This window comes from Alosa pseudoharengus, unplaced genomic scaffold, assembly GCF_046254945.1.
Source record: "Alosa pseudoharengus isolate Yale_2024_CS ecotype anadromous, Long Island Sound unplaced genomic scaffold, YU_APseudo_1.1 YU_APseudo_1.1_scf_20, whole genome shotgun sequence".
NCBI classification, from domain to species: Eukaryota; Metazoa; Chordata; class Actinopteri; order Clupeiformes; family Clupeidae; genus Alosa; species Alosa pseudoharengus.
Window position 1 is genome coordinate 30965750 of NW_027468664.1, and position 20000 is coordinate 30985749.

Here is a 20000-nt window from a genome sequence, read left to right on the forward strand (position 1 = left end):
TATACTTATACCTTGTATCATTGCTTAGATCCTGATACTGTACATTTATGTAACAAATGATTTGGCAATACAAGTGTCATATTTGTCATGCCAATAAAGCGAGAGACAAAGAGAGAGAGGGAAAGAGAGAGAGAGAAAGAGAGAGAGAAATGAGGCTAACTTCACACACCCACTGGCTATCCTCCTCCAGCTCCTCTCCTCTTTACTCTGGAAGGAGATGACTAACAAAACTCCAAAAAGGCAACTGGATCTCCATGAAAGAGAAAAGACTTTCATCCCAGCACCCAGAACTCTTTATAACAGAGCGTCTTGGAAGCCTGTTGAAAAGCGCCCAGCTTTTTTAAACTGTAGTGTGTGTTTTTGGTTTGTTTGTTTTTTTTGTTATACTCTTTATAGTCTTACATGCACTGGCTCGGCCATAACCCTGTCCTCTGTTAGAGTACGACAGCCCAGGTGCATGGTCAGATGCAGGAGGAGATGGAAAGCTTTTTTCAGCTGTGGCGAGTCAAGATGGTTTCACTGAGAAAGGTTGCGGGAACAGAGCAGTCTGGGATGAGGAACGTGCTGGTCTGGGATGAGGAACGTGCTGGTCTGGGATGAGGAACGTGCAGGTCTGAGATGAGGAGCGTGCTGGTCTGGGTTGAGGAACGTGCTGGTCTGGGATAAGGGGAGTGTCTGTCTGGGATGAGGAGAGTGTCTGTCTGGGATGAGGAACATGCAGGTCTGGGATGAGGAACATGCAGGTCTGGGATGAGGAGAGTGTCTGTCTGGGATGAGGAACGTCTGGGGCCAGGTAAGGGTAGGTGGGGGAGAGAGCGAGCACCTGATCTGAAGTTCTCCAACTTGGAGGTCTACAGAGTACATCAAAAGCAAGAGAAGGGTTGAGAAGAGAAGAGGCTGTGGAACAATGAGCATCATTGGAGATGGTTCGCAGTGGTGGATACCGGCTATGTAGACCCACCTGGCATACCTCCAGTCCATACATACTGTATGAAACAGAGTTGTGCACAATTCGAACTGCAATTCTGCTTCCTGTTTGCTACCTCAATTGAAATGCAAGTGAAATTCACGAATTGAATTGGAATTTAAGAGCCAGTTTCAATTCAATTCCAGAATTTTGCACAAGCCTGGTATGAAAACCACATGTCCACCTGAACCTTGATGTCCTAAGATTATACTGAAAGGAGATAAGAAAACTGGTGACAGGTGTAAGTCAGTGTGTAGAGATAGTGTGCGTTGGGTATGTGAGTCGGCCCATTGTATCCTCCATGTGTTTGTATGGAAGCAATAAATGTTTGCCATTACTACTCTCTTAAAGCATGTTGCAAATGAGCAAGTTTCCAAGTCAAGTCAAGTCAAGTCAAGTTTATTTATATAGCGCATTTCATACACAGAGGTCATTCAATGTGCTTTACATAAACAAAACCAAACAATAATAACAAATAAAAGCATAGAAGGGCAATATAGTCAAAGAATAGTTAAAAGGTAAAGATCATAATAAAAAGGAAACATAAAACAAGGTAAAATCATTTAAAAATAAAGAATAATTAGTAAGCAAAACAAAGGCAAAAGTAGTAAAAAAAAGTAATAAAAGACAAAGTAGAATAATTATCAATTCCAAGGGTGCTTAACACTGCAGAGACCAGTCTTATTTGGGATCACTAAGTCGTGATCATTGTGTTGAAAGTATAAATGCGTACACAGTAAGCATATACTGTTGTTGTACACAAATACAAACACACAGACACATGTGGGAAGACTTTGAAAGTGCACAGTCAGTGGATGTTTGCAGTGTGTGGCCCCTGAAGCCGTAATGATAACCAGTTGGCCACCGGCACCGCAAATCACGTTGCGCCGCTCCGACGTCCCGGACCCACCGCACCCGGCACCGACGCCACCTTCACGAGCTCTGCGGACGCGATCAATCTCGCGCCCCAAGGTTATAAATTTTACCAGCAGCCTCGCCTCGGGACGCCAATGTATATTCATGAGATATGAAAGATTTACCACCACTAACCCCCCCCCTCCCCCCCCCCCCCCAAAATCGGCGTGCTTGTGTGTGTGTGTGTGTGTGTTCTGGGCCACTGATGGAGATGTGAGTGGTTCAGATGGGGCCGGTAATTAGGAGAGTGTGTAGTGCAGCTGTATAAGTGGATGGAGCGAGAGCTCCCTCAGTGTACACAGCACCAGGGACAGTCTGGGGGGGGGGGGGGGGGGCATATGTGCTTGAATGTACAGTATAGTAAGTTGAATGTATAGTAAGGGTTCATGCCTAGTGTGGGTGTGGGTATTGTGTGTTCTGTGATTGGATTGGATACGGGCAAATCTTTCACATCTACATGTATTTTGTGTGTGCATTTGTATGGTATATGATGTTTGCAGGTGCGTGCGTGTGTGTGTGTGTGTGTGTCTGACTGTGCTGAAGCCTCTCTCTCTCTCTCTCTCTCTCTCTCTCTCTCTCTCTCTCTCTCTCTCTCTCTCTCTCTGGCCTGACGGGGCTGTGGGGTTGGGTTGGGTCAGAGCCTGTTACCACAGTAACCTGCATGGAGACGTGTCGTCCAGGGCCACAGAGAGCATCTCTACTGCTGATTGCAGAACAGAGAGCAGAGAGGATGATTGTTGCTAATGGTTACGGGGCTGTTTGGTAAGAGCAGACAGAAAAGTATTATTAGGGAAACGTGCACACATACATACACACACACACACACACACACACACACACACACACACACACACACACACAACTGAATGTGTGATAAGAGAAAAATGTATTTTATATTTATCTTTCTTTCTCTCTCACACACACATGCACGCATGCGCACACACACACACACACACACACAACACACACAAACGCACACACACACACACATGCACACACACACATGCACACGCACGCATACAGTGACAGTGGGAACAGTTCCATAGTGTGACAGAGATCCTTTGCCATCAAAGCCACAAGGAGTCATTAACACCTGTCAGAAGGGTGCGGGCAGGTGGGAGGAAAAGGACAGGAGGAGAGGGAGGGAGGTAGAGAGAGAGAGGGAAGGAGGGAGAGAGAGAGAGGGAGGTAGAGAGAGAGGAAAGGAGGGGGGAAGAGAGAGAGAGAGGGAAAGGAGGCTCGTAGGACAGGAGGAGAGAGAAAACGGCACAGGTGGGGGAAGGGAGGATGACAGAGTCAAGGGCTGAAAGAGGGAATGAGAGAAGAGAGAGAGAATCAGAGAAGAGAGCAGGAACGGAGAGAGGGCTGAAGGTGAGAGAGAGAGAGAAATTAGAGGGAGGGAATCAGGGGAGAGAGAGGGAGAGGAAGGGAGGGAGGGATCGAGGGAGGGAGCAAGAGACAGAGAGAGGGGGAGAGAAGGAGGGAGGGAGCAAGAGAGAGATGCTCAGGTGTAAAGACAGGTCTAATGCCCGATCTTGCCCTGAAGCACCAAGATCTTCACCACTGCTGACACCTTTGATTATCTTTCATTACTTCCTTTCCCATCTCTCTCTCTCTCTCTCTCTCTCTCTCTCTCTCTCTCTCTCTCTTTCTCTATACAAGTCCCTTTTTTCTCACCCTGCTCCTTTTACTGTCCATATATCTGTCTCTCTCCCTTCACACCCCCACTTGGTGCTATTGGCAATGTCAGAAACGCAACATCCTGTTTCATTCAATACTGCAGACCTCTGCTGCATTAATCATGCCAGGTTTTATTATAACCTGACATGTGTTTTATCATAACCTGGTTTTATCAAAATCTGGTTTTATCATAACAGGTTTTATCATAACAGGTTTTATCATAACCTGGTTTTATCATAACAGGTTTTATCATAACCTGGTTTTATCATAACATGTTTTATCATAACCTGGCATGATTAATGCAGCAGAGGTCTGCAGTATCGAAACGTGTGTGCACTACTTAAATATTCAAATGTATCATTTCATTAAGATAAATAAGATTTTGTCAGTAGCAGTTGATCCCAGAGAGACTTATGTGACCAATATGCCTTTTTGTATTTAGGTTTAAGTATTAACTGAGGCAAAGCAAGTGGTTGTTCTTTTTATTATTGAGTTTTTTTTTTTACAATAACCAAAAACACTACATTACTACACAAACTTAACACAAACTAAATGTAATATCTATGTTTGCAGTCATTTTATTTAATAAACAAAGTCACTCCCACTAATTTAACCAATATTGACCTTTGCATCTGAAATAATAACTGGCAAATGAAAAATAAAGTATATAATTTAACCAAGAAAGCCCCATCACCCAACAGAATGAAACACATCTGCAATACAACATGTATGGGTTGACAGTCAAGGCAGAACAAATGGCATGGCAACAAGGAATATGCTTCATTTTCCATCTCTTCAATTAAACCAATCACGAGTTCATATCCCATTACAAACAGCATGATAGAATGATACAAAATAATAAACTCAACTCAAGACTGTGAATTTGCAGCAAACCACGGCATGCAAATGACTGATCCATCACAGTTAAGATGAGTGTTGGCGTCTGGTAAATGTGGAGACAGCCTATATAGTTTCAAATGTACAGTACAGACACAAATGGCAGCATTGATACACACACATAAACACATGCGCGTGTGCACAAAGACCTTAAAGGGAGCTGCAGATAAAGTTGAGCTTCTCGTTCATCGGGCGGCTGACCCACTTCCTCTGGCCTCCTGACTGCAGGGCGCCCGCCAGGCCACACTCGTTCCTCCCGGTGCCGTTCCCGTGGGCCCAGTCGTCGCCGCACAGCGTCACCCCACTGATCCAGAACCAGAGCTCCATGGGGCACAAGAAGGACAGGCCCATCCACACGTGAGCCGTGCTGGACCCCCTGGTCACCTCCCTCACACAGCCCTGGGTCTCAGAGGAGGAGGCCGAGACCAGCTCCATGTTTTTCCTGTTACAGTAGTCGAGAGCCTCCCTCCAGGTCTTATTCTCACGGATCAGGAGCAAGTTGTTAGGGCACTCTAAACACAAAAGCAATGGAAGAGGCACGTCTCCTATGAACATTTTACAACAGTAAACAAATATGTCACCATCCTAAACAAGTGAAATGTTAAAGAGGAGCTTATTGATGAAACCAGATGATAGTGCACGAGTAAATGAGCGCAATTTAATTAACTGATTCAACTTCAAATTAACACATTCAACATAATTTTGTTACATGCAGAAAAGGCTTGACAATTGAAATTGAAGTAAATAAAAAGCAACTCACCCTCATAGCAAAAGAATGGATGTTTCTCAGTACACATCCTGTCCCCCCATTCCCCAGTTTTGTGTAGTTTTGTTACAGCACAGTCCTCATTTCCTTTGGAATTATCAGGTATACCTGGACTCCAAAACCTGAATAAGGAGGTAGTTTGGTCCGACCATTTCCAGTAGTCCTTGAACAAGCCGATCCAAACGCTCTTATCCTCTGCTGTCTTATTAACTATGGCGTTCTCAGTCTGGTTCCTCACGCTGGCTAGGTCTGTGTGCTTCACCCTGCAATACTTCTGAGCAAGTCTCCATGTCTTCTTATCTTCTATCAGAATGTATCTTTCATTTTGGTTGCCACTCTCTGTAAGACAAAGATTTGCATTTAAATGTGATATAGAAATGATCATGGTTTAATATTAAGGGTAGGAAATGAATTGACAAATAATGTGAACGTTCGATACTATAATGACATTTGGCCACAATATCGCAAATCTTTACATTTTACGATACAATTAGCATTGCAATGTGATATTGCAGTTAATTATCATATATAAATATCATAGTCATGTCAGGAAAATAACACACAGTGACTAACTCAACTCATTTGAATCCTGACATTTGTGTGCTTATGTGTTTGTAAATGTGTTCAAATGAAGGTTTGGAAAAGTAAGCTACCGTAGCAATGAAGAGAAAATGTTTGTAAATACATATTGGGCCAATGCTGCCATACATATTTCATTATAAATATTTAAAAATAGAGGTATGAAAAATACAAATATATTAAATATTTGATTTTGCATTATGGTGTGATGGTATTGCTATAATTGTGTGTAGAAAGTATCATGATACTATTCCGTATCCATTTTCCCCCTCTATTAAACATGTGAGTTTAGAGATACCAACACCGCTATATGCAGGAAGAACGCATACAGACACGCACACACACACATACCAAGCGCACACACACACACACACACACATTCACATACCAAGCACGCACACACACACACAAAAGAGATTATAATGATAATTTCCAGTCTTACCATTATAGCATATGAAGGATCTATTACTTTCACATGGGAAATCATTCCAGTTATTCCCATTTTCAGCACAGTCCTCTTTTCGTCCATTATCATTTGGTTCACCGCTTCCCCAGGATGTGAAGTTGGTCTCTTCCAGACTGTAGGCCCTGCTGTCCTGCAGTGACCACCTCCAAGTGTAATTTGTAGTCTTCTTCAACCCAATCCAAACTTCTTTGCCATAACTACCTTTGACTGTGCTCTTCATAGCCTCCATGTCGTCCATATCTTCAACAGTGGCCAAGTCGGTAAACTCATGCCTGCAGTATTCCTGCGCTTTGTCCCACATCGTGTTCTCGTTCACAAAGTGGTACCGCCGCACCACCCGTGAGGACACACTGCAGAGCCCTGTGAGGACGATGCATCCAACAATAACTCATCAAGTCACTATCACAAATCATAAAGACGAATTACGAATACTTTCATCACATGACGTTCACTGACCTGAGAACAGCAGAGTGATGAAAAGCAAGTGATCCATCACTGAAATAAATCTGTCCGTCAATTTATCAAAATTCCCCTTGTTTTTATCTTTAGTAGTATAATATTAGCAATATTATGCTACAGAACTAAACTAGCTTTTTCAACTGTTTATGTTTAATATTTAAGCAGAAAGGTTTTAAATATTAAATATTAGATATTTTTTAAAAAAAATCTTAGTATACCTAGAAGGAACAGGGATTCTTACTGTAGTCATGTGCAGCCTTGTCTCTTATGATCCTCTCCTGGTCGTGTCTGTGTGTTTCAGCGCTTCTCTCTATCTCGTCTATCTTGCTCTGTTCAAACTCATGATCAGTGCTTGCTTGTTTTTCTGGTTTAAATGCAAATGGTCCTTTTTTATCATACACATCATGTGTTTGCTAATGACCACTAAACATGGAAGTGAAGTTACTTGTCAAAAGACACACTCACTCATATATCGTGTCAATTTGCCGGCACAAAAGCGCTATTCACCTAAATCCAGTCAGTATGCAAACCTGATGCAGAGCACAGAGATCTCATTGAGGTGGGATGAAGCACTGGTGTAGTGAGTCTGTCAAAGATGCACTGGAGGATACAAAGCCACAGAAAGGATCATTGCACTCTGTGTAAGAGTTCTTAACTTTTAAAGCAACACAATGCATTTATTTTAACTTAACAATGTTAATAAATGCAGCACTGGCTTACAACATGGAGAATGGAGTTTCTGACATTGGTGATGCACGCCCAGTCCAGAACGCCTGGTATTGCACTACGAAATTAAGTTGTGGGCAGAAGCATGACCCTCTTTGTTTATATTTGTAATGACGTCACTCGTCAGGACCAATGAGGGAACTGGGAGTGGTCGAAGGAAATCGTGAAGCTGTCCGCGCGCTGTTGGAAATATATCAATTGATTATAAACCCCTGTTAAACCTAATAAATCTGACTCCGCTCAGTATTGGAAAAGTTTTGGTTCAATGTAACATTGCTATCCTTAGTGGGTTGATACGCCCACAATACATATTGTTAATGAGAATGCCTAACTCGTTTTCTTGTGACACGCGCTCAAGCTTAGGAATATATACTATAGGTCTCCTCCAACTGCCGATTAATTCGGGCGGTTCCTAAACATAACACGTATTTGGTCTGGAAGTGGTCAGAGGTTACATGCTGATCCGGACTGCTATACTCACCAGCGTGCTAGACAGTCAAGCAAATTCCTATGCTACAGGGAGTCAGGCTGTGCTAGGTTTTCGCGACCAATCTAGGACCATCGCTGACAAACTGCCCACCGCTGTGTAATGCTTGGTCATTTCATAATAACATGCCAGCTCCCAGCTGATTTAGTTTCTACGACGGCGATAACTAATCCCAACCGTCCATTATGCTAGTAACGTTACCTAAACTGCTACTCTGGTCTACAAGTACAATAGAAAGGCTATGCGGGTCAGAACATAACAATTTATTTGTCAGATACAAGCTATTCATCCAATACATTATAGAAGGTACATCTAAATGAATAATGTGAAAGTTACGAAAACAGGTTAAAGGAACATTTAGGAAACCATATGAAGCAGTCAGAGAATGAACATACCAGCTCAGAGGATGATGACTACACACCTTAGTGGTGCGGGAGATTCTGACTACAGAATAGCTCCCAGAATGCTCTGTGAACCGCACTTAAATACTACCTAGTTTGTGGTTGGTTACATTGATATGGATCACATGATTGGAGGTCAGCTGATTTGGGATCACATGGTTGGAGGTTATCTGATTTGAGAGTACTTTGATGAGACTTCAGACCATTGTTGTAGTGAGAGTGAATCAATCAAGACATGACAAGGTATACATTTGATTACATTTCCTGTCCCTATAGTTAACTGCTCCTGTGGACATGTGACAGTAGGCCCACAATAGGCCCACACTTAGTAGTTTATCAAGAGTCAATATATGACTGAAAAGATTATCATCAGCCTGGTAATTAGGATCCTTACATATTAGATGAATTGGGTGTCCTCTTAGCACTAAACGGATAACCAGTATGCTGAAAATTGATGAAAAACACAGTGTGCTACTTCAAATCAGAGCACTACTAGTTAGCTACTCTACCTGCCTAATAATAGGCATGCAGGCGTCACCAGCTGTCCAGCCAGCACTGGGTAACGTTTGATAACATGTAAACTGGTGTCTTCTGCCAATGCAGTTGCCAAAGTTGTGCATTTTTTGTTCAAGAATTTTTTGTTTTAGTCGGTGCCAAAGCCAGTTCCCCGACCTGATCGCTGCAAAGTCAGAGCTGTGACCAGTCGAGACGGCCTTTTCATACTCTATCTCTATTCTGTGACGACTAACCCTCAGCCCTCATGCCATTTTTTTCTAGATCTTTTCTCATATACTCTCTTTCTTTTCTCTAGAAAATCTGATAGCAGCATGTGACGGTTGTGTTATTGTGTTGAGTGACATCTTGTGAGAGTGGTCTGTGCATGTGGATTCATCGTTTGGCCTTTTTGTGAAGCAGAGACTCACCCTGCACTACTCACAAAGCAAACCAACAGCTCCTCAATTCTTTGGAGGAGTTTGGGCTGCATGCATTGGGCCTCTTTTTGGGCCTCCCTTTCTCTTTCACTCTGTTTGTCTGTCTGTCTGTTTCAACCTTTTGTACTTTTTCATCTTCCATTTGGTCCTCCTCTCTCTACATCATGTCTTTGTGTTACTCTCTCGCTCTCTCATCATTCAGCCCCAACTTTTCTGACTCCCTCAACCCATCTCATGTCATCTTTCCCCCCTTCTCTTTCTGTCTCTCTCCCTTTCTCTTTCAGTCTGTGTCATTTTACCTCTTGCATACTATAATAATAATAATAATCTATTTATATAGCACTTTTCAAAACAAAGTTACAAAGTGCTGTACTCCATCCTACTCTCTCTCACGTACGGATGAGCCAATCCGATACTCGGGACCAGTATCAATCCGATATTGGTATTGGAAAATAAAAAAATATTAATCGGATCCATTCAGCTAAAAGCTATGTTATGATAACTATACTTGGAAGGACCCGACATACAGAAAGATGCAATGTCATACAGAAAACATGATATAGCATATTTCACATGAACAGTACAACATGAGGAAGACCAGTAAGCAGCACGATTACTGACAACAGCAACACTCTTAACTTTCCTTCTCTCATAGATCTTACACAGTCTCTGCTCATTCAAATAAGTTAGTCTGTACTGTGGGTGCCATATAAGTTTACCATCTAGCCTAGCGACTAACTATATCCAAACAATCACAACAGAACTCAAACAACTGTTTCCCCTCCATATCAAAACCCTAAAAAGTATTGGCTACAACATCCTAATAGCTCAATTGAACATTGATACTTTGCAAAGGGAGTATGGCAAACATGATGTGCGTATGTCCATGTTTTTTGTTTTTTTTGTTCGTTTTTTTCTCTCTTGCATTTCCTACGTACGGGTGCCATTTAGGGTCAAACAGTATATTTTAGGAAATGTTGCCCACAGAGGGGTGATGATGTCATTGGGGGAAAGGAGGCTGAGTAGGCCCAGACATCAGATCACTCCACACAGCACAGCAGTGGAGCTGTTTTGTTGCATGTTGAACACAGTGTCACTGTGTATGTAATTCATTATTTTAATTATTTTATTGTGGTGTTATTGACCTGTTTATTTATGGATTTATTTTTTGTATCTTAGTAATGAATGGGAATCATAAAACACCTTCGCAGCAGGAATGTGCACTTGTGGATGAGCCAATACACTGTTGGGAATGCTGGATTGAACCCATTGCTACCTTTCCAGAACTATCCAGGCAAATGTGTTAGCAGCATAGTTGTTTTAAAATACAGTATTGGAGTGGTATTGTATCGGCAGATACTCAAGGTTGTCATATCAATATCGGTATTAGGCATGAAAAAGTGATATCATGCCAGCCCTACTCTCACTATCCATGCCACTATCTATCGCTCTTTCTTTTTCAATCAGCGTAGTCTGTCCCCCCAGCACTCTCCATCTCTTACAATCCTCCATTCCCTCTCTCTTCTCTCTCTTTATCTATCTGTTTATCTCTTCATCAGTTCAGTTCCTCCTTTCTCATGTGTGTCTGCAGCAAAACTAAACAGGCTACCATGAACCATAATTAAGATTTTGTTAGTAGCAGTTGATCCCAGAGATACATAAGTGACCAATTATGTTTTATTCACATTAAGGGTTTTTTAGGTTTAATAAACTGAGACAAGGCAAGTTTTCTTTTTTTTATTCAGTTTTATTTGTTTTTACGTAGAAGTGTATAAAGACCTCTTTGTGTGTAGATATGGTATGTCACAGTGATCTTGTAATACAGTCTTCATAAGAGCCAATTGTTATTATTTTAACGTAACCAAAAACACTACATTACTACATTTTCAGATCACACAAACTTAATGTAATAGCTATATTTGATGCAGTCATGTTATTTAATTAACAAAGTCACTCCCGCTAATTTAACCCATCTTGACCTGCATCGCAAACATTAATAGGCTTATGAATAATAAATGTATATAATTTAACCAACAAAGCCCCATCACCCAATAGAATAAAATACATCGGCAATTCAACATGTATGTGTTGACAGTCAAAAATGGGATCGCAGCAACATATGAAGAGCTCTTTTCCAAAACACGATAAGTCCATTTTTGAAAACATTAATAAGTTATGTTATTTAATTGTGTATCTCAGGTAATATCAATAAGTTCAGTTGTGTTGCTTTGATTGAGTAAAGATACATCAAATAACAGTAATCCAATTATAGGTCCACTGAAATTATAGTTGAAAAAAAAATGAAAAACAAATGAAAATGCATTAGCATTTTGGAAAAGAGCTCTTCATATGTATTGGATATATTTAATTTTCTATTTCTTCTATTAAACCAATCACAAGATAATATCCCATTACAAACAGCATGAAAGAATGATAAAAATAATAACTCAACTCAAGACTATGAATTTGCAGCAAACCACAGCATGCAAATGACTGATCCATCACAGTTAAGATGAGTGTTGGTGTCTGGTAAATGTGGAGCTGATATAGTTTTACATGTAAATGTACAGACACAAATGGCAGCGTTGATAACCACACATAAACACATGCGCGTGTGCACAAAGACGCCCTCTACCTTAAAGGGAGCTGCAGATAAAGCTTCTCGTTCATCGGGCGGCTGACCCACTTCCTCTGGCCTCCTGACTGCAGGGCGCCCGCCAGGCCACACTCGTTCCTCCCGGTGCCGTTCCCGTGGGCCCAGTCGTCGCCGCACAGCGTCACCCCACTGATCCAGAACCAGAGCTCCATGGGGCACAAGAAGGACAGGCCCATCCACACGTGAGCCGTGCTGGCCCCCCTGGTCACCTCCCTCACACAGCCCTGGGTCTCAGAGGAGGAGGCCGAGACCAGCTCCATGTTATTCCTGTTACAGTAGTCGAGAGCCTCCCTCCAGGTCTTATTCTCACGGATCAGGAGCAAGTTGTTAGGGCACTCTAAACACAAAAGCAATGGAAGAGGCACGTCTCCTATGAACATTTTACAACAGTAAACAGAGATGTCACCATACTAAACAAGAGAAATGTTAAAGAGGAGCTTATTGATGAAAACCAGATGATAGTGCAGGTGTAAATGAGAGGGATGTAATTAAAACATTATTTTTTCACATGCAGAATTTTCCAGAAAATGGTTGAAAATTGAAATTGATGTAAATAAAGAGCAACTCACCCTCATAGCAAAAGAATGGATGTTTCTGAGTACACGCCCTGTCCCCCCATTCCCAGTTTTCGTTTGGCTTTGTTGCAGCACAGTCCTCATTTCCTTTGCCATTATTTGGTATACCTGGACTCCAAAACCTGAATAAGGAGGTAGTTTGGTCCGACCATTTCCAGTAGTCCTTGAACAAGCCGATCCAAACGCTCTTATCCTCTGCTGTCTGATTAACTATGGTGTTCTCAGTCTGGTTCCTCACGCTGGCTAGGTCTGTGTGCTTCTCCCTGCAGTACTTCTGAGCTTCTATCCATGTCTTCTTATCTTCTATCAGAATGTATCTTTCATTTGGGTGGTCTCCCTCTGTAAGACACATTTCCATGTGATATGTAAATGACCATGCTAATACGTTGCAGTTCATTTTCCCTATATGAAAATGCTTTTCAAGTTACTATAGTCAGGTCAGGAAAATAACACACAATAAACTCAACCCATTTGAATCTTCACATTTATTTATGCTGTTACTAATAGGTGTTTATAAATGTGCTTAAATGAAGGTTTGGAATCACAAGTAAACTACCGTAGTAATTAAAGTGTGTCCGATCTTACCATTATAGCATATGAAATCATTTTTATCTTTACATGAGGCATCATTCCAGTTACTTCCTTTGAAGACAGCACAGTCCTCTTTTCCTCCATCATCATTTGGTTCACCGCTTCCCCAGGATGTGAAGTTGGTCTCTTCCAGACTGTAGGCCCTGCTGTCCTGCACTGACCACCTCCAAGTGTAATTTGTAGTCTTATTCAACCCAATCCACAAAAAATTGTCGTAAGCAACTGTGACCGTGCTGGTCATAGCCGTCATGTCGTCCGTATCTTCAGCAGTGGCCAAGTCGGTAAACTCATGCCTGCAGTATTCCTGCGCTTTGTCCCACGTCTTCTTCTCGTTCACAAAGTGGTACCGCCGCACCACCCGTGAGGACACACTGCAGAGCCCTGTGAGGACGATGCATCCAACAGTAACAGTTATCACTCAGTCATCAAGACGAATTAAGAATACTTTCATCACATGACGATCACTGACCTGAGAACAGCAGAGTGATGAAAAGCAAGTGATCCATCCCTGAAATAAATCAAATTTATTAATTAATCAAAATTTCACTTTTTATCTTTAGTAGTATAATATTAGCAATATTATGCTGTAGAACTAAACCAGTTTTTATAACTCTGACTTAGTGAAATGTACTGTATGTTGAATATTTAAGCAAATAGGTTTTAAACGTTAAATATTAGATCTTTTTCCTAAGTATATCTAGAGTAAACAGGGATTCTTACTGTAGTCATGTGCAGCCTTGTCTCTTATGATCTTCTCCTGGTCGTGTCTGTGAGTTTGGCGCTTCTCATGTCAGCTTTCTAGTTCTCTTTAGCCCTTGGGCAGTTATTGCTTGTTTTTCTGGATTAAATGCAAATGAGCCTTTTTTTATTAAAGATTTGTCACATGGTAATGACCACTACACACGGCAGTGGTGTAACAGGTCAATTGGCCAGCACAAAAGTGCTATTCACCTGAATCCAGTCAGTATGCAAGCCTTATGGGCAACCGATGGGCACAGAGATCTCATCTGGGTGGGATGAAGCCCTGATGAACTGCGTCTCTCAAAGATGCGCTGGAGGATCCAAAGACAAAAAAAAGGTCATTGCACTCTGTGTAAGAGTTCTTGACTTGACTGAGTAACACAATTTAGTTATTTTAACTTAATACACGTAATGTTAATAAATGCAGCACTGGCCTACAGCATGGAGAATGGAATTTCTGACATTGGTGATGCACGCCCAGTACAGAATGCCTGGTATTGCACTACGAAATTAAGTTGTGGGCTGGAGCATGATCCTCTTTGTTGATATTAGATTAATTGGGTGCCCCTTTAGCACTAAATTGGTACCCAGACACACACATACACACACACACACACACACACACACACACGCCTGTTCACACTAACAAGTTAAACAAGTAAGGTGACGTTGGATGAAATCTCTTACATTGTGTGTTTGGTTTGTCAAATGTCAAATGTCTGTTTATTCAAAGTAAAACCTGGTAGTTGGATGAGTTTCGGAGTCATTTTGTTATATAGTCAGTGTACTGGAACTGCTAGCTATGTGGTTGAATTCCCAACTTCCACCGTTGTGCCCCTAGAGCAAGGCACTTAACCCCGAGTTGCTGTGGGGGACAATGGCCCTTGTAATATGATTGACATATGTACCAGTAAGTCGCTTTGGATAAAGACATCTGCTAAATGAATAAACGCAAATGTAAATGTAATTCTGGGTTTGATATTCCTTGAGAGGTTCTGTTTGAGTCCGATACAGGAGGAAGCATTAGCAATGTATAGTTGAGACTTTTACTGAAGGAAACAGGAGTTATGTGCACTGAAAGCATCTGGTGTAGTTTGTGAAGTCACTCTCCGTTTTATTCCTGCCGACAAGCAATTGTGCCTCTTTGTTCTTAGCAGGCCTCTGTAGCAGTGTGTAGAAAGATGAGGAATATAGTCAAATTGAACCACATAGACCAAGTGTGTGTGTGTGTGTGTGTGCTTGAGAGAGTGGATGATTGTGTGAGTTAAAGGTAGATAAAACACCATTTTGTGCGCATTCTTTCATAAATTCATTCCTCTGATGACCAGACAGCTACTACTATTGGGCCTTCAAATCCCATATCAGGTTTGTAGGCTTGCATCATTTGGACCTTCCTGACTTCACTTCTATTTTGATTGGCTACTTAGACACAGGGCTGATGATGTAATTAGCGCCTAGAAAGAAACAGAGACTGAAAGAGATAGAGGGAAAAATTGAACGAGAGACGCTCCGGGGATCAAATGCTTTTTTTTGTTTTAACCCTAGTTTTCCAACGGTGCCTTCGGTTGGTTGAGCGGACTAAATGAAACTGTCACACAGGACCTGCATGGTTTGGCACGTGTGTGTATGTTTGCGTGTGTGTGGGTGTGCACGCCTTTGATTGATTGGAAGAGACAGTGTGTGTGTGTGTGTGTGTGTGTGTGTGTGTGTGGAGGGGGGAGGGGTCGGTGGTAGACTTTAGGTAGCATGTGTGAGATATTTGCTCGGGAAATCGCCCGTGTCCCCTGAGCCTGGCTGCAGTGGCAGGAGCTGAGTGCCATAGTGAGCCCCTCTTCCCTGCCCACGTGTGTTACGCTGAAACCCTTCCTCCCTGAGCCTCTTCCCTGCCCACGTGTGTTACGCTGAAACCCTTCCTCCCTGAGCCTCTTCCCTGCCCACGTGTGTTACGCCGAAACCCTCCCTGAATCACTCTGTTGAAACTTACTACGGCGTGCCCCCTACGGGAAATGATGTAATTAATTTGAAGTAAATGCAACATCAGGCGGGGGGCGTTAGGGGGGAAGAAATAGGATGATAATTCGACAGATCTCAGGGGAGGGGGGTGGGCAACTGACTGCAGAGAAGGCGGGGGCTTGCTTTGATATATTTTAGGAGTCAAGAACTCCATCACCACAGACACACACTTGGTTGATGAGAGCGGGGGGGCTCCTGGAGGTTATGCAGCTGACGCTTGCGTCACAGAGGCATCAGGTAACCAGGCCCCAGGCCTGTTTAGGGATCGATCATGGAGGCACTCAGGACCACAGCTGTTTCTCCTAGTCCTTCCTATGGCTCTTGTGTCAGACATAGAACATAGACCATAGAGTGCATTGTAACAGCTGCTCTTACAAAGTGTGAATGCTTTTCACCCCCTGTCATCTGCTCCTCTTGTCGTTTTGTTTCCTTTTGAGGTTTAATGTTTATTTAGATTATATATTCCAGCAGTCTTTTCTGCAGATGTTTTTGTGTATTTAAGCTAAGCTCTTCTTAGTTCTTAGCAGTTGACTGCCATGCAAAGCTAATGTATTGTGCACACACACACACACACACACACACACACATCATTTTATAGGCTAAATGTTTCTATTCTCTCGCTATTGCAGGTCAGTTTTCCCCCTGGAAGACCCCCAAACAGGTAACCAGCCTTGTCTTCCAACACCCTGAGATTGATCTTTTTCTCCTTCTGTTCTCTATTTAACCCCTTCTTTATTTATAGATCTACTCAAAACTACCTTTCAAGCTGCCCTTTACTTACTAGGTGGCTTCTACTGTTTTTATTTCTCTCCCCCTTGACCTTTGACATTGGCCAGGTTAGTTTTAACTGAAAGTGTGGCTGGAGGGGACCTTCCAGTCAGTGTAAGAATATAGGGCAGACAACGTCAAATGTCAGTCTTTAAAACGTTCAGAAAGCCACTTCAAAACATCAGCTAACTGATTTTATCAGCTAACACTGAGCCCAATTGTTTCAGAGTTAATGAGTTTACCTGTACTCCCACTGAAATGCAAATGGCAATGCTGTATTTGTCCATTCATTTGCGCATTCAAATTGTGTTGTGCTTTTCTCATTGTAAGTCATGCAACTAGACAACTCTGAAGGCTATTTTGCATTGAGCCAGTTCCCCGGCCCAGTCTCTACTTGTACCTTCCTGATCGCTGCAAAGATAGAGCTGTGGCCAGTCAATACGGCCTTATCAAACTCTTTCTCTGTTCTGTGACGACTAACCCTCAGCCCTTATGTCATCTTTTTCTAGATCTTTCTTCATATGCTCTCTTTCTTTTCTCTAGAAAATATGATAGCAGCATGTGACGGTTGTGTTATTGTGTTGAGTGACATCTTGTGAGAGTGGTCTGTGCATGTGGATTCATCGTTTGGCCTTTTTGTGAAGCAGAGACTCACCCTGCACTACTCACACAGTAAACTAACAGCTCCTCAATTCATTAGAGGAGATTGGGCTGCATCCTTCTTTCTGTGTCTCTCTCTCTCTCTCTCTCTCTCTCTCTCTCTCTCTCTCTCTCTCTCAATTGAATTCAATTCAAAAAGCTTTATTGGCATGAACGTTTCAATTACATTATTGCCAAAGCTCAATTACATGTACACAAAACTATAAATAAATGAATGTTTAACAGAACTGGAAATTAAGTAAGAGATAAAAGTCGCCCACACTATATCAAGCACTCTCTCTCTCTCTCTGTGTCTTCTCTCTCTCTCCTTTCCTCTTCTGTCTCTCTCTCTGTCTTCTCTCTCTCCTCTCCTCTTCCCTATTTCCATCCTCGGAACACTGCATGAATAAAAGAAAGAACAGAAGCATTTTTTCCCCTCTTCTTTCCTCTCTCTCTCTCTCTCTATCTCTCTCTCTCTCTCTCTCTCTCTCTGTCTCTCTCTCCTCTCTCGCTATCTCTTCTCATCTTGCCAGCTGATTTCATATCTCACCCCTTTCACCTTCTCTCTCTCTCTATCTCATTTCATGTTTCCCCCCTTCTTTTTCTATCTCTCTCCCTTACTCTATCAATCTGTCTCATTTTACCTCTTGCACACTCCATCTTACTCTCCCTCACTATCCATGTCATTATCTATCACTCTTTCTCTTTTAATCTGGGTAGTCTGTCCCCCCAGCTCTCTCCATCTCTCACAATCCTCTGTTCCTTCTCTCTCTCTTCTCTCTCGCTCACTCTCTCTCTCTTTCTTGATCTATCTGTTTATCTCTTCACCTCAGACTAGCCATCAAGCCATGTCGTCTCTCTTTCTATCTCTCGGTGCTGTCACAGGGAGTTCAGTTCATCCTTTCTCGTGTGTGTCTGCAGCAAGGCTAATCAGGGGTGTTTGTGCGAGTGTGTGTGTGTGTGTGTGTGTGTGTGTGTGTGTGTGTGTGTGTGTGTGTGTGTGTGTGTGTGTGCATGTATGAGTTTTAGAAAGAGGGTGAGAGAAGCACACCCGCTTAACCTATTACACAAGACCTTCTCTTCAGACCAACCCCCACCCCACACACCACACACACACTAGAGCTTAGATCGGGCCCAAAAAATCAAGCCCGACCCTACCCGAGCCCGTGCACATTGTGCCCGAGCCCGACCCGGCCCGACACATTAACTGTAATTATGAGCCCGAGCCCGATTTAAACCCGACATTTTTTAAATACGTGGGCCATTATAACTGACGTTCTCAACTACAATTCCGAGCTGTTTGAGCTACAGAAATCCGTTTAGAATTATATTAATGAATAATGCAACGGAGGATGAAGATTGTAGGCTAAACTGTGTTTGTTTATTCAGAATGGAATGGATTGCAAATGAATCCGAATGAAGAAACGTCACTTACAACGTAAAATCATGTCCCTGCAGCAAAACTCAACGCATTTCTCTGTGAGGGCTTGCCTCGCTCTCAGGTGTATGCTTGGAGAAGTGACAAAAGAGGACATTGAAGGCTGGCTATCATTATTTCTGGCATGGCAAGCCTGCTTCATGTTCATCTTAAAGTCTTTTTGCTGTCATAGGTGAACATCGTGCGCACTTAATGCACGCAACAAAGCATACCTGACAAATGCATACCTCCGACTTTTCTCCAAACTTGCTCGAAGTTATTTCTCCTGTTTTCATTTTTTTTTCTTTACATCTTCTTCACGTTGCACTTAAGCTACACAATAGGCCTACAGAACAGCAGGCCCGGTGTGATGCGTGCGAGTGGAGAAGCTGCGCATGACACGTGTTGCGCAGATGACATTACAAATGACATTTTGTAACTCTGAGCCTAACTTGTATAACGTTGTATACACTTGTTACTTAGGCCTAATTTGATAAATATAGGCTATGATATTTCTGACTATGGCATAGCTTTAGCTCCCCACCCAAGTAGGCTAATGATTTAAAAAAAAAAAGCTTGATCAAGGACCCGGCCCGGCCCGAGGATAGTGGCTGGAAATATCGGCCCGACCCGGCCCGCGGGTCGGGTCGGGTCAAATTCGGGCTCGGGCTCGGGCAGAGAATCTAAACTCTAACACACACACACACACACACACACACACACACACACACTCCGGCCCTCTTTTACTTTCTGGGCCTCACCAGAATCCCAGGCAGACAGTTCATCTTTGGTTTAATTAGAGATTGTTTGCCACGGCCTAGAGCCACAACAACGAGTGATGGATTCTTGAGAGAGAGAGAGAGAGAGAGAGAGAGGGCAGAGAGGACAGAGAGAGAAAGAGGGCAGAAAGTAGGAAGTCGTTAAGGAGGCACACTTACAGACAGGAAGAAAGGCTCGTTAAAGGCCACTCAAAAGCAGAAAGGCTATGGACTATGGACCGGACATGGTCAAGTACATACAAGGTCATTCCGAGGCCAACATGGCGACATAACTGCACAGTATCTTCTCAAATTTAAAATCAGTGAGCTTTAGTGATGTTGACAAATACTTCATCACTATTTATTTCTTACATCTTGCTCCTACATCCTCTTCATTCTAATTATCTCCATCTTTCTCTCTCTCTCTACCTCTCTCTCCCCCCATCCCTCTCTCTCCCTCTCTCTCTCTCTCTCTCTCTCTCTCTCTGTCTGTCTGTCTACTTTGTTTGCCTGGTGCTCAGGAGTACATTTGCATTTCTCTGCTCCGTACCTCTCTGTCAGGTGTTA

At 42.6% G+C, this 20000-nt stretch overlaps 3 protein-coding genes across 6 annotated transcripts in view; 1 reads left to right on the forward strand and 2 right to left on the reverse strand.

The window, feature by feature from the left end:
* The window catches only part of magi2a (membrane associated guanylate kinase, WW and PDZ domain containing 2a), a 257352-nt gene that overhangs the window by 205010 nt on the left and 32342 nt on the right, over positions 1-20000 (forward strand). The window contains exons 11-12 of the mRNA XM_076297085.1: positions 1809-1834; positions 4023-4031. Of these exons, the coding sequence (XP_076153200.1) occupies positions 1809-1834; positions 4023-4031 (35 nt within the window). The remainder of the gene's footprint in view (positions 1-1808; positions 1835-4022; positions 4032-20000) is intronic.
* On the reverse strand, positions 4030-7976 carry LOC143136385 (C-type mannose receptor 2-like). Of its 4 annotated transcripts, none has more exons than XM_076297080.1 (7): positions 7450-7976; positions 7237-7329; positions 6971-7058; positions 6727-6765; positions 6247-6630; positions 5220-5564; positions 4030-4971 (listed from the first exon to the last, which is right to left on the reverse strand). In XM_076297080.1, coding segments are annotated over exons 3-7 (1131 nt in total). In that variant the 5' UTR covers positions 6972-7058; positions 7237-7329; positions 7450-7976; the 3' UTR covers positions 4030-4609. The 4 variants fall into 4 exon arrangements, with proteins under 4 accessions (XP_076153195.1, XP_076153196.1, XP_076153197.1 ...); XM_076297081.1 differs by having other exon boundaries at positions 6948-7058; XM_076297082.1 differs by lacking the exon at positions 6727-6765 and having other exon boundaries at positions 7450-7975.
* Positions 11821-13863, reverse strand: LOC143136387 (C-type mannose receptor 2-like). The gene is made up of 5 exons (XM_076297084.1): positions 13818-13863; positions 13567-13605; positions 13092-13478; positions 12501-12845; positions 11821-12268 (listed from the first exon to the last, which is right to left on the reverse strand). The coding sequence occupies exons 2-5, from the start codon at positions 13601-13603 to the stop codon at positions 11907-11909; spliced, it is 1131 nt and encodes a 376-aa protein (XP_076153199.1). The 5' UTR covers positions 13604-13605; positions 13818-13863; the 3' UTR covers positions 11821-11906.